Here is a 16,028-nt window from a genome sequence, read left to right as displayed (position 1 = left end):
TTTTCTTTGTCTTTTATGTGATAAATTCTATAAAATTGAAGTTAAAATATTTAGTTTTAAATTAGTAATCAGTTTTCGATTGTGTTATCCTAATACATTTTTTGATAGAAAGATGAGAGGGTTCGATGTACGCAAAACGAGACGGAAGGTTTCCGTTTAAAAGAATAACGCAGCTGCAAAACGCACGTGCATTTACGCACTTGCGAGGAAAATATTATCGTAAATATGTAGATCACTTTGAATCATTCGTCTTCTCCCTCTTTCATTCTTTCCTCATACTTATCGTTTACGAGAAAAACGTTGGGAACTAATAGCGTAAACGCCCTGTATTTATTGAGCGAGAAAACGAAGAAGGAACGTGTTATGTTAGTACGCACTAGTGTTATTACAGTGTTATTTTGTGTCTTATATGTAATGTTATTATGAGAACGAATTGTCATTGGAAATTGATGTACGCGGAGAAAGCTTGATCAATATAAACACGAAAATTGCTGTATTTCCCTGCGATGATAATGCAAGTCATTTGATTTTGTACGTTGTATTATTGATACTATTATTGGAAATCCTTGAGTCAAGTAAAAATGGTTGGTCAACAAAGATTAGGGGACCTATCTCTTCATGTTGATTTATACTTTTTTATTTCGATAACGTAAATCTTCTTGTTTGTTGTTATTCGTCGTTATATTTATTATTCGTGTAAGAAAACACTGATCCAAGGATTATTAGAAATTGAGCGAAAAAATATTTTGTTATATAGCATGCCGATTTTTATTATTGGAAGTGATAAAATAGAATGGGTATTTTATGATACGTGTAAAATAAAATGGATATTCGATAATAAAAGATAGCAAATATAAAATTCCACATGTAGTACAGAGCTATTTTTTGCACCACTCTTTACCATAATCTACATTGGATGCATCGTCACGGTAATATTAAATTACATTGATTGAATATATATTTTGATAGGATTATGTGCGTTTAATGTTTCATTCGATAAAACATTACATTTCATAACATGCGTTAGTATAATTCAAAAGCTGCTAATATTTCCAAGTATCGACATGAAATATTATAACGAAATATTATAAAGTATATAACGAAATACCATATACTTTACTAAAATAAAATGTTGTCTACTCTGGAAGAATGAATTCGTAAAATTAGACAATTAAATTTATCCAGCTCGATGTCACCTGTTCCTAGAATTTACGAATTTTTGTATCTATTTATTGAATTTTTTAATAATTTATATAAAATGTAAGTCGTTAGTAGGAAGAGAGGAGAACAGGAGAGAGAAAGTAAAAGGAGGACTAAAAGGAACAGGGAATAATTTCATAACTTATAGTTTTGTATTATATTTTTGTATTTTTTAATTTTATATTGTTAGAGTTTCTTAGTTCTTAGTTTATATTTTACGTTCCTATTTGGATCTGTATCTTGCTGAAGATTAGACACTGACAGAATATAAATAGTAAACGTATAGAGAATAAGGTACATAAGAGGCAATAGACATAACTTGACTATTACATTATAGACATAATTCTAAGCCCAAGTTTAAGTTATAAATTTCAGAACTAATTGTTTAATGAAAGATGTTAAGCTTGGAAAAGTAGACCATAAGTGTAAACCAAAGAGGAATATAACTGCGAGTCAGTTTTAACCCGGAAGTTTTATAACAAATAAATAATAGTAAATGATATAAAAGGTAAGTTTAAATCATAGTGCGAGTAGAAAGAGAACGTAAACGTCCTATGGCTCTCGTGACCAGTAAAAGTAGATGATCCAGGGTGAGTTTCTTGGGTGGGGCAAAACGTGTAAAAGTACACGACCAGGTACATTTATGAACCTTCTTTAATGAGATTTAAAATTTGCTTGTAATTTATATTTTAATACCTCTGTCCGATACTATAACGCAAACAATTAAACACATTAATTATATACCTAATAAGTTTTTTAAAATCTGCCATAGTATTTTTATATTTTATTACTCTTGAATCGCCCCTTTCTGGATCCGCCACTGCCTATGGCGTGCTCACGCACTGTCGCTGTCTAATTAACCTAATTGCAGCTATACGTGTTATCAGTCAAAGAAACCGACAGACCTTATAACGCGTAAATTTCATCGAGGTTATCGCTTCGTTACTTTTCCCCGTTTGTTCTTTGCCAAGTATATCAGTCGGTTTAAAAGTATATTTTCACCATTCTCCTTTTTCGCACGGTGATACTCGCGATAGTTTGAAAAATATTCTATATCAATCATATGTGCGATATATTATACTATAAGTTATATATCATACATTATATTATTACTATTATTATATACATTATAGCATACTTATTGAAGAAGATTGGAAAGAATTTCATTTCGATCGAAAATGTCGATATAAATTATGGCTTTTACAGGCTTTTATTAATAATTTAGATAGACGATCGTGCAACGTTTTTCTCTTATTTTGAATCATGAAGCATGACGACGAGTGTCGACCAAAAAGCTTCGAAACGCTATTTAGAATTCGAGCTCGCAATTCCTTGCGACTTTTTATTACACGTTCATGCAACTATCAACGTTTGAAAACAAAATTTTCTTATTGAACCTAGAGAAAACGATATATTATTCGTTCTGAAAGTTCATTGGTATAGTAGACATTCATTCAGAGGTAAGAAACATCTCCATACATAGTGAAGCTTCGGGTGTTCAGCAGCATTCAGGAAGCGCACTGTGCGTCAGTCATCGCGTTTTCTTTCGTAGCTCGGCTACTTCCTGAAATATTATCGGGTCGAGGCGGAAGATCCATCAGTTTCGCTTCTCAGCGCGAGCATTAACGCGTTCGTATAAACGTATAGCGATTAATCATCGACATGACTTCTCGCTTTTACGTCTAATTTTCGTCTGATCTTCGTTCAATCGCGAATTTATCATTTTTATATTATATTATCTTAGACCTGTGTACGTATAGTATCGTCCTAAAGATCACATAATTTTACTTTTAGCCGTTTACTTCGACCAAACCAGACATAGTATTAGATGCGATCAATGAGCAAGACTCTCACTGATTCGCTCGTTAATTCGGTTGCTTTGTACAAAAGGACGAGCACGTTCAAACTTTCAAACATTCAGGTTTCTCAAATAGAAGTTTCACAAGATCTTTTTTAATGACAGTTTGCACAATTTTTTCATACAGGATTTTCATAGTTTGCAAGCACTACGTGCGCTAGAATAAAATCCTTTTTCGTAATACCTCACTGAGATTGCTTCTTCCAGAAAGATTTCCTATAATCGACATACTATTACCACGCAAAACTCACTAATGGTAGGACGTGATTTTTACAACCATCTGCGTCGATGATAAATACGTATATCTAAATCGATATTCGAAATTCAATTACTTACTAATAGAAACATTCGCACTAAATTTCCATTCCTTCATGCAAGTACAGTGACCGCAAGAAGTATTTCTAAGTAGTTTCGCAACGAGGACATCGTCTCATTTCCACTTTTATAATATGAAATTTTATTTGATAATTATTTATGAACTTTAATACGAAATTTTAGTTACCATATGAAAATACTTGCAAATAATACAAAATTTAATGTACGAATACTTGAGCCTAATTGATATAAATCTAATGGTAATTATAATATTGTAATAACTGATATGCATGTAGTTAATATAATAAACGGTCGTCCAGAAAGTAGACTTTCTACAATGTAGACTAGACCGAGATTGAATGTACTTATGGAATCAACGATAAAAAAGTGTATGACTTATACAAAAACTCGTATTTATCGTTACGATAAGCATTGAAATAGGGCTGCTGATTATATTAAAAACTAACTTAGTACATATACTAAAGTTACAAATAAAAAGAAGTTTTTAAAATGCATTTGTATTGTTGTTATTTCAAAACCGACGACTATTAATATCTGGACGACCCTCGTACGATGATTTTTGTAGCCAGTATACGCAATTTTATTGGCGTAAAATGCGTCCAAATCGAAAAGGTAGAAAAAGAGAGAAAACAAAGGAGACAAGGAATAAAGAAAGGTGCGGACAGAGAAGTCCCATCGTGAAATCGAAGGTTAACGATTTACTGACGCATTCAATGAGCGGCTATCTGTTAAGTCCAGGATCGGTAAACACACAGTCAATCGGACAGGAACGTTTCGTTAGACAAGACAAATATGGCAAACACAAGGGTCCATTATCGTTTATCGACACTGTCGTGGGAAACACACAATACTTCCCGATCGCCATTCCCGTTTTCTATCTCGTAAACCTTTTTCTAATCGAATCGGACGTCTTGAGAAAACTCAATCGTAAGTTAGAATTCCCCGTTTAACTGTTTCAATTATTCCGTTCGGTTCTAACGACCAAAGATTAATAGTGTAGTGCCATGATTTCTTGTATCGTTCATTAACCAGCGTTCTCCGCACGTTTGTCTATTTCGATCGATGTTTTCTTTATCGATCAACCGGTTTATTACCGAGCAAATCGATCGAATGGTACTTCGGCACAAATTTTAACTAGCGTTGATTACTCCTTATACTTTTTCTTATCCTTTCGTATTCTTGTTTAGTGCAGGTTTCTTTAATTATCGGCAAAGATCTATAGAATTGTCGAAATGGTCGATTCGTAATTTTTCATAGGAATTTTACAGATTCATAATTTTAGGAGATTCTCTGTGACTCCTTTTTGTAAAATATATGAATCGATAAAAATTTCAACGAAACTCGCTATCTACTCGAAGTAGGAGATAGCTATGAAGCGTAATCGTAGAATAATCCGTACGTATTTACTATTGTAATTACAGTAGAACTACATTTATCCGAACAGATATCGACGAACAGATAGTTTATATAATTGAAGTTCATATAATAGGAACTCGTCGATATCTCTGACTATCTGTTATTTTCCGTTCACTCGATAGGAACTCATGGAAAAGCGAATTTAATCGGCAGAAGTTCAATTAATCAGGCGATGATAACCAAAATTTCGTTTCGATAGACGTAGTTCAGATAAAAGGATTTCTACGGTGTTGGAAAACTAAAATACTAAATTTCCTTCGAATAAGCTAAATCGTCCGAGTAAGTTATACGAAAAGCTAGCACTTATATAGCGACAATGATTTATTACGTTGCGTGGTTTCTTAGTATGATAATAATTTCGCGTTTCAATAGTTTGTTTCCAGCTTCATTTACACAAGGCGATTCTGTTTCAGCGTTCTTGCGAACAATTCGAATTGAATTTATGGCTGCAAACAGATTCACTACCATAGGGACGGGAAAAAAGTGGACAATGGGCAATGGTTCGACCAAATCCCACTGCGGCAAAGGACTTGATTTATTTTTGTTGTTGTTTCGCGATGCTTCAGTAGCGCAATGCTTGCTATTTCCACGTAAACCATTTGAATTTATTCTTCGTAAAACGCTGGTTTCTCATTTATTTCAAGAGAGTACGCTGGTATTGTCTAGCGGAACAATGAATTGCAATTGTGTTAAATTCCTTTTCTCTTTCTTTTTGTTACATAGTAATTTGACTCGTACGCAAATTAAGGCGCGAACGTTTTTCCAACATTCATGAGAACAATTTGGAAGCAAAGCGTTAAAAGAAACATTGGCATTTGATTAGAAAGATTCTGATAGTATGATGTTTTTTCGGAAACAAAGAAATATTAAATTTTGCGATCGTTTAACACAAGCAAACGAAAAGTTATTTGGAATACTATTCACGTATCTGACAAAATTATATTTCGAGATATTCAAAGTTAAAGCTTTCTCTCGTTTATAGAATTACGGTATTTATGAAAAGCCTGTAAAATCGGCACTGTACAGATTTCACCCTTTAACGTATAATAAAATTATGTCGAGAAATATGATTACTTTACTTCCAGTAAAAAATGACAAAGCTGTAAAAAGATGACTCTGGATGCCTTTTTTTTCGAATATCGGGTTTCTTCACGTTTCATTATGATGGATCACAACGTTAAAAGTAATTACACATGTGCAATACTCCGTTAAACGCGATTGGACGTACACGTATGTAAATACAAAGCAATAAAAACAGATATAGGAGTCTTTACAAATATTTATCGGATAGAAAACAAATATGAGAAAAAGATTACGTTAGTAACTTAATTTAATACCAGATTGTACCGATAATGGAAGAAATACTTATAAATTAGTACAAAACTAACGCGTTATTAATTTTGAACGCGAATATATATATATATATATAATGTATTATATTATGTACTACAAAAGATAGATTTAAAAAAATATATGTTTGTTCGAAAGCATCAATATGAAGGTCGATAAAAATTCCCTGTTGACATTTCGTGAAAGTTAAAATTTCTTTAGAGATTTTTGTGGAAATGTCCTTTTTGTAGATCGGAAAATATTAAATCGGTAAAGGCTTTTTTTGTGAAATAATTTTTTTGTGTCTAAGTGTAATAGCCGTTTTGTGTAAAGTCTATAGATTATAAGGATGCGATAATCGGAAAGAGAGAACATCTCGAGAAGCGATCGTAATACGAATAGCTCCTTAATTATCTGAATTAATCGAAAGTTATAAAATCAATTTCTGAATATGCTCTTATAATTATGTATTCCGCGATGAATTATGATATTGTAATATGCATCCAAGATTTCGATAATCGGCGTACTTTTTGCGTAATGTGATAATAAATTGATATTCGATTCTATGTACAGGGACGTAGGAGTAAGAGGAAAAAAGCGATGATAAGGTAAACGAGATAAGCGCTTTAATCGGACAAAGTATTTACGTTCGTTGTACATAATTGAGAAGAAACTTCTCGATATTATTTTCGTACAAATATTCGTAATTTTAAAACCGAGGAAAGAAAAATATACACGCGACACTTGCAATATTTATAACATTTGTATTACTTCTATTTGTAGCAATGGTATTTTTAAACATCGTATATATATTTATGAGTAAGGGAAAGAATATTTAAAATACTGCGACTCGACTGGATGTTGCATTTGTATAACATCATTTCCAAATTCATTATGTAAATGAAAAGACAACGGTTTAAAAAAGATAAATAAGTCAACGCTCATTTAAATTTTTAATGCAGCACGAGTTACACTCACCGGAAATGCGGATGAACACGGCATTCTGCTCCCCACTGTCCACCGTTATCTCCGCACTTCTCCTCTGTAACGATAAAAGAATTTACGTAACGTTTTATTCTTCTGACAGATATAAGTGTGGAAAGTGAATAAATTAAGTGGCGACATTAATACGAGATTAAAAATAATTTTTATTATATCCGAGGTAAAAAAGGGTGGAGTGTTTACTTTTTGCATTTGTAAACACGAGAATAATAAAAAGCATTTCTCACGTAGATTAAATACGTAAAATGCACTTTGAAATTAATTTCAACGTAACAGAAATTAGAAATTATATTCGTAACGTGTTCGATTATTTAATACTGTTACTACGAAATCCTGAAATATCTCGCGCGATATAGACACTGTTACAATTTCGTTCAAGTAACGCATGACACTAATCCGTCTTACATCAATAATTTCGAATTAGGTCGAGTCTTAAGATTACAAGTCTAGATTTAAATCTTTCGTGGAGTTAGTTGAGAACCTCACCAGGGAGTTAATTCCATTTCGCCATAGTAGAATACTTAGCGATCAGATCAGGATAATTAAAAACATGTTCTTTTTCTTTTACACGTAGAACGTGTACCATTTATACAAATTTGCGCTTTTATGAGTACAATTAAGGAAATGGAATCTAAATAGAGATTTGCCTCACCTAGCATCTGTACCGTGGCGATTCTAATAAAATTCGTAGAACTATCGAATTTTTCTTTGCTAAATGAACATTCGTTTTCTTGAAAGGATAAAATATTATACTTGAAGAAATACAGTACAATAGTTTTTCAACTCAATTTCAAAATCAATGAGAACTACAAATTTTATATTTTTTGTATGTCGCAAAACTAAGAATCTTTTTCTTTATTGCAATTTCAATTTCACAGAAACCAATAAATTCAAGTTCAGTTGCTAGTGTTCCATCTATCTCATTCGAAAAGAACAAAAAGAACTTTTAACGCGAACACCTTCGGACAGTGTTCCTACGCCGTGGACTTCCGTTACTTCGACAACCTGCAACCCCATCCCCGAAACTGAACTCCGCGAACTTCCCGCGCGTTTGAATCAATTCTCTCTTCTTTCCTCGCCCGACTTCCTTCCGTTCTCGTGAAAAATAGACTTCGATGAATTTTCTTTGGAAAACAGAAGAATTGAAGACTGTCCTGGATGTCGAAAATACGAGGTGGGTTCGGCTGCAGGAGAATAATAACGAACGAAAACAGGAAGAGAAGATACGACGCGAATGTCGACAAGGAACGAGAAAAGAAGACGAACGAGTCCGATAAGAGCTTCAGAACGTTGAAGCTTATCTATCGCGAATTATGAAAACGTTTTGAAAAAAATTTAATATAGAGAAAAAATGTTTCGATATACATTCTTTATTAAAGTTCAATTACACAAATTAAAATTAAATTGGAAGCACACACACAAAAAAAAAACACGCTTTGATTTATTCTACTGATTTAAAAATAATACGCGAAACGAATCATGGTAACTAGACTGCGAATTTTTATGTATTTATGGAAAATTTAAAGGTGCAGATACGCCACAGAGTGCACATAAAATGCAGAAATATCTAAAATATCTGAAACAGGGATTATTACAATATTTAATAAATAGAATAAATTTCCGTCCAAGTTCCATTCCTCTAACAGTGTTTGTGCAAATAATAGTTTGCATAAATGTCCGCAATTTATTGACACTTATCTTTCATTCGCTATTTATTTTTCACAGTCCCTTTTCTGGTTTGAAACGGATTTGCAACTACATTTTATTCTTTGGTTTACACTTATTGTCTTCGTTTCCAACCATCAAACATCTCCTGTACTTAACATCCTGATTTAAAACCAACAACTTCAACTTGACCTTATATGGTGCTTCTTGTGTTCCTTATTCTTTATGCTTTTACGACTTATATCCTCTCAACGCCTAAGCTTCAATAACAAATCTAAACAGAAACGTAAAATACACGGATAACTAAAGAACGCATACATCCGACGAAAGTCATCGTAAGCTTCCAGAAATGATAGAAAATTTATCGAAGAGCGATATAAAAGTGGCACGAAAATGAGAATACGATAAGTTCGTAATTTGTTAAAAAAAAAAAAAAAAGAATGATAGAAGATGTAACCCGGCGACCGATAGATACAGCGACCTGGCAGTACTCGACGACTGGAACTTGCTGGCAGTCTTCTCGCTAGCGGATCAGGCCGATTGCCAATTGCAAAATGGGGCGACCTGGATTTCGAGGCACCTAGACTACCGTTTTGATGCAGGGACGATTACCAACTCCGTGATAGGCCTGCGAAACAGAAGAATCCTCGAAGGAACGACAGGAAGTGCTCATTACGCCGGCCACGTAGAAGAACTTGGCAGAATTCGTGAATTCTGTGGACCTGTGGACTACATAGTCGGATCTCGAAATCTTTCGCGCACGCTCGATGAAACACTCGTTACGTAGTCGACACACGTTGAATACGTTTTCAGAAGGGAAACATGGAAAACTCTTGGAAAAATTGGAAACGTGGTTAAGATCGTTACTTTCTTATTTATACGCTTATGATAGAGGACTTCGTAATCGGAACGAAAAGAAAATCCGAATCTTTAGAATCGGAGGAGAAAAAGGTTAATGGAATGCTTGAAATATCCAGTGTTACGGACAGAATCCTTCGAATCCCCGAACACTATGGAAATATTATGATTTTTATATTTTTCCATTCTCGAACTTAGCCAGCGAAAATTGCGAGCAGAAATCTTTAATGCATATCGCCGCTTGGCATAGACTAAAGTAACACGACTGAAAGAATTTAAATTTTCCTTTTATCCAATTACAATGGTCTACGTTATATTTCTATTTTCATCGTGTAAAACGCTATATTTATAATTCCTAGTTAAATATAATCAGTTTTGCGTCAGAGGGCAAAATCATTACTTACGTCGTTATCAATCTGGCTTTGGTTTTTCAACAATGCTGTTGCTCTTTGACCTTACGAATGGAAGGTTCTACCGCTTTCGAGAATAAGGTTACCTTGTATTATCTTGTATTAAGTCAGCCTTAGAATGTGTTTGAAGTGACGCAACAAGATTTCTTTGCAAATTTTAAAAAGCATATCCTTTGAAATCTACATTTTTCGAGTTGAGTCGTATTAATGGCAAGTACCGATATGCATTAAAGATTTCCTCTAAAGATTGTAAAACCCGATGAGATTTATTAGAGGCTTGTGAAAGTGTTAAATAAAAAAAAGTGTAAAGCGTTGAAGATTAGTTTAGTTTTGATGTTGTTAGTTATAAAATTGGGAATACTCTAATTATTCGAATTATTAGCACGACACATGGAACTATGAAACTTAATTGAAATACGTTGTGAACTGAACGAGATGTTCGACATGAGTGATTCTAGACACGTAACCTTTTATTGGCCTCATTAATTCGTGATTGTCCACAGGAATGAGTTAAAATTTAAGCAAAGCTATTCGGACAACGACTTCTGATCTTTTGAATCGTCGTAATGAACGACATCGAATTTTTAGAATTCTAATCAGACAAACAAGGACTCGTTGAAATTAGTTGAGATTCTCCACGGTTTTTAAAGTCGTAATACCAAGTTGACATACTTCCTGGTATGTTAATTCAATCTTACGATATAATAAGAGGGTAATTGGAAAAAATTTGCAGGTTAACCTTTTCGGAGGTATAAACTCCTATACGAGTTATTCACCGTGTATTATGGACCTATTTATATGTCAACGTTCAACTATTTAATGAGCGTCATGAACAATGAACCCATATATGTATAAATTTAATGTCTTTACTTTTTTGCGTAGTAAAAAACTACTTTTGTATTCCGTGCTTAACGAATCTTCAGTTTTTAGTTCATCAGAGTTTTTCTAATGCGAGTAGCGGTTTATATTCGTAAAACTAAAAACATCGCATAAACATCTGCAGACTATTTATAATATTTATTCCTTTAAACAAGCAATATTTTCCTTCCACGATCTTTTTTATTATAAAATACAAATGCGATATTTAAAATGCTCATGGAGGAAGAAGGGAAATAGTTTGTAGATCGAAGCAGATTAGTTTAGGGCATTTTGCACTATCAGGACATAAGTTTACTTATAAATAGAATGATGTTAGCAATGAGAATAGACAATACAACCAAAGCAACGCCCAAAGAACAGGGATATGTGCAGCATACGAAGTAGAAGCGTGAGGCCACTGAGATATGATATGGGATGGAAGGCTGTTGGGTAATTTAGTATATTATGCAAACCAAGTTGCATTCTGTGACCTCCAGGGATTAGAATTACATATTATTAAAACAAAGAAGGAATCTAAGATGCCCAAGATGGACAAGATACTGTGTATTTTTCGTGTATTTTTCGGCTTCATAGTCCGGAAAAAGAACTTGGTTTATACATTCTAACTTCCACTCATTCCACATCCACATATTCCTTCTTATATCTAAAAATTATAATAAAAATTAATAAATTAATAAAACATATATATCTTTGTTTCTCTCAACCTATGTACACTATCCAATAATTAATCTATGTATTAGGTTGTCCGAAATGTTTCTTTTGTTTCATAAGGTGATAATAGACGAACAATAATTTCTGTTTTATATTATTTTATTGAATTAGGTATCATCCATTTCGTTCTATTTCTATTATTATGTTTGTGCATGATTCAATAAACTAATATAAAACAAAAAACATTGTGCATCTATTATTTGCTTGTAAAACGAAAGGAACTTTCCGGACAACCTAATACTATAACATAGCTACGTTTGACTCACAATTAGTTTGGTACCTATATCTTTACGCTTTTTTCCCGAAACTCTTAACCAGTTTATCATCGCTTCGCATATTTTATCTTCTACTATATCTTTCTCTCTTAGTCCTCTAATCCACAGCAATTTTCTGATAAATCTTTTAAGCTGCGTATCTCTAAACTACATAAAGCACATTTTCTTTTTTCCTCTTTCAACCAGTAACCATTTCCTCAACATTTCCGCATCCTACCCTTGCTATTAGCCTCTGGTTGTCTGCGTTTCCTTCCTTCTCCAGATGTTTCGCTTTATCCGAGACTCCCTGCATAGACCATCTTCAGTAACTATTATTTCGATGTTAAATAAGATTAAATTAGATTTATTTTCAAACAACTATTTAACCAACTAAATATACGGAGCAATGATTTTCGTACTCAAAGGTATAAGAGCAATAAATGGTATACGCGCGGTATAATGACACCGTTTCGAAATATTCTTCGGCTTTGACGTTGATTACGAAAAACTAATTCTGCTTTATGATCAAAGGATCGTTGCATTGCCTTTGATCGAAGGTAAAGGTTAAAAGTAACCGCAGAATCTTTTGCAAGGATCTGGTCCGGTTCTCAAGGGAAGGCTGTTAGGGAACACGAAAAAGAAACCATTCATTCGTCGAATGCAACAACAATCGGATGGAAAGCCGTGGAAACTTGGAGGAAATCTCTCGCAACATTCTTCCGCTTGTACTTTGCCGTAGAAGTAAACCCATGCTGCCAGAGTTATCGGAGAAACATCAATTTAATTCAAAAATGAAGTATAGCAAGTGAATGAATCGCCAAAATTGAGAGGTTGAAACGATAAACGATATGAGTGATTCAAAAAATAAAAAGCAATCTTTTTAGTGAAAAATTTTACTAATCTGTAGGGTAACTAAAAATTGCTCTTACGGTGAACAAAATTCTAAGCGCTGCAGTGATTTATTTTAGCTGTGCTTGAGAAAATGAAATATGTTATAAATGTATACATTCAAGTAATTCAAAATAATTTTTCATCGTTTATTCTTCTTCTAAATCCATAAAAGGATTAAATGGTGAAAGTGAACAGCTAACAAGTGATAAATGATAAAAGTGATAGGATTAACACTAGAAATTGCAGAGTTTCTTGATATCTCACTGAAGGTATTTATAGCGCGACAATATTCCGCAAAAGTAGAAGACGCTGACACTCGAAACACTCTATTCTTCACGCGCTTCTGAGATTCTACCTCTAGGAGGAAATTTTTTCATTGTCTGTACTTTTTGCGCGCGTACACCAACAAACAATTGAGAAACGAATACGACGATAGTTTCACATTAGGACATGTAGCATTTTGGACACCGAAATTACCGATATTACACGTACTTCACAGTAAATTTATTTGAAAACGATGAGGCGAGAGCTAAATTTTTCTTTAAAAAAAGATTCTTCTGGCCAACATTCTACGCTGTATATTAGTTTTTTAACAACTTTGTAACAACGGTATTTTGTTTGCAATTAATCAAAAAGTTATGCTTGCAGAGGCTTATTATAAGGATTACGTGTTAAATCTTCCTACTCTGAAGGTGAATATCTCCATTTCGATAAGACTAGGCTCTCTAACAATTAAATCACGTATAGATGACGTATCGTCAAAATTTCAAAGAAATTGTAAAAAGAAGTAATCTACCCTACAAATATCTTAAGTGGTAGTATAGTTTATTTTCAGCCTGCCAGTCATAAAAGGAACTCGGTTCACAATCATTTCTCCCATTGCCTTGTACTCTCACTTAATCATCTATACACATATCCACCTACTCGAACACACAATCTTATCTTAACCTTATTTTACTACCCATATCTACTGTCTATCGTCTAACTCTTCACTTATTATATATGTCTATCATCTATCAAATAAACTCAAGTATAGTCCACTTATAATTTACAACTAATTATTGAGAAACGATGTGCTATTATTTTAAGTAAAATGTACGCATCTTTTAAATATCAAAAGTGAAAAACGTGCAGATAATTAACAAAACAACTAGTTGGTAAAAATAATAAAAACAATAACATTCGCCGCTCTTAATAAATCAAATAGAAATGTATTCTTTGTTTCTATTGGAAATCTTTGCTTCTGACGTTTACCATCGTTTATCGTTTCAATTCCTCGATTAAGTACGTGTATATAATATGATATGGCAAAATGGAACAGAAGAAAAGTGGTAAATTCGTGCTGATAATTTCTATTCATTTTTAGCAACACGATTATAAATCTCTCCATACGATCATCAATCCGAGTTTACTGTATACAGAGGGTCTCATTTTCATCGATTCACGTAAACATCTGCTAAAGTACACGTTGTTCGAAAAAGTATTTCATACAAAACTTGTTCTATTTCAAGGTGGACGTCTTACGACGACCACCAGATTCGTTTAAGTGAAGGCGAATTCTCGAGATCTCAATGCGAGCTTTATTTTTTTTACATGGACTCATACATTTTTTTATACACCATTCGATGCACTTTTTCATTCTCTACAAACAAGTAGATAAGATACTTGTATCTGAAAATGCTTAGTTTAAAAGATATTTCAATGTTGATTTCGTGAAATTGAGTGTATGAAAAACAAGAGAAACATAAACGTAAAGACGCTACGTTATCTTTCATACGATAAGTTGCACAAGATTAAAGTTAAAATATATTTCAAAGTAATTATTTCTTGAACCAACTACCATAATACTTTTTTTATAGAGAATTGAAATATGCATCGAGTGGTGCATGGAGAATCTATGGTTCCATAGAAAAAAGAACAAAGACCACGTTGAAATCTCGAAGGCACGTTCATCCAGATAAGATTTCTGGTCATCGTGACATGTCCCTTTCGAAACAAAGTGAGTTTTCTTTGAAACACTGTTTCCAATATTCGTTTAGAAGATGTTTGCGTGGGTTAATGAAAATGAGATACTCTATAGGTATTTTATCAATAGTAATAATTCATATAGTAAATTGTTATTACTTAAACAGGTCACGCTCACGCAGCTGGTCGTTCCTTTATTCCTAATTCTATCCACTGGTTACTGAATATCATATTCTTTAAGTTCCCACGTCTGCATTCGACAAACAGAATTTCCTAGCTGGCTGGTATATGTTATGCAATCTCTGGTATAATCGCAATATGTTGCTAATGTTGCAAACTTATAAATGGAAAGCAGCTTATTCGCATAGTTGTGCAATGCGCCGTACGCTTGCAACCATGAACCTTCAAACGATACGAAACGTCGAAAGGACGGTCGAGGAATTGTTAATACCGAAACTATAAATCGTGTCGATACAATATGTTTTAGATTTTTTATTATTATAATTATCTATTACTTTTAAATATATCCATTAATTGTCATCGCATCGCACTAGCTGCAGTCATTTATATTTAGTATATTTGGTATATCGCAAATTAGTAATTTCAATGTTAATTGAGTTATCTAGAAACCTCAGCAAGCATGAGATTAAAAATTAATAAAGACGACTGAAGTTTGATCCAGGTTCTAGTTAATTTTATTCCTTGTAAATGTGGGAAGAGGAAGTGATTTCATTTATTTGTAATAAGAATGAAAAATGATGCACTAAAACAAAAGATGCAAGGGATTTTCGGAATTTAAACGAATCATTCACATATGTTAATTTGTTGTCTAATTATCATATTTGTGTATCTTGAATTAAAGTCGACATCTACTTTCACGACATGTGTATGATCAATAAAGTACTCATCATTTCTATCTGTATTTTGTTCCAGTACAAAGTGAACATTCCCTGTTTTTAACCAGTACACCAAACATTTACTACTACCTTACGGACTACCATTTTGGACATTGCAATCCTTGTGCTTTGATAGTTTTGCAGTCCCGGTTCCCATTAACAAAATGTGTTATAGAATGGAAAATCACACACAAGTGCGTGTTTCTCGTCCCTGTTCCCTTTATTCTTTATATATTCTTCATCGTTGGAAACAGAAAATGTAATTAGCCAGTGATTTTAAATACGTAATTCGTCTTGATCAAATCAGTACTCGGAGAACGTTAATTACGGTATTCTATTAATTCTTATTATCATGGAA

General features: G+C 33.3%; 1 protein-coding gene across 17 annotated transcripts in view; it reads right to left on the bottom strand.

Annotated features, from left to right (window-relative positions):
- LOC139985753 (uncharacterized) overlaps nucleotides 1–16,028 on the bottom strand; it is a 138,437-nt gene that overhangs the window by 21,811 nt on the left and 100,598 nt on the right. For all 17 annotated transcript variants that reach the window (XM_072000549.1, XM_072000556.1, XM_072000566.1 and 14 more), the window contains one exon: nucleotides 7,118–7,181. In XM_072000549.1, the coding sequence (XP_071856650.1) occupies nucleotides 7,118–7,181 (64 nt within the window). The remainder of the gene's footprint in view (nucleotides 1–7,117; nucleotides 7,182–16,028) is intronic.

Source organism: Bombus fervidus, chromosome 1 (assembly GCF_041682495.2).
Source record: "Bombus fervidus isolate BK054 chromosome 1, iyBomFerv1, whole genome shotgun sequence".
NCBI lineage: Eukaryota > Metazoa > Arthropoda > Insecta > Hymenoptera > Apidae > Bombus > Bombus fervidus.
This window is presented reverse-complemented; position numbering and strand designations above follow the sequence as displayed.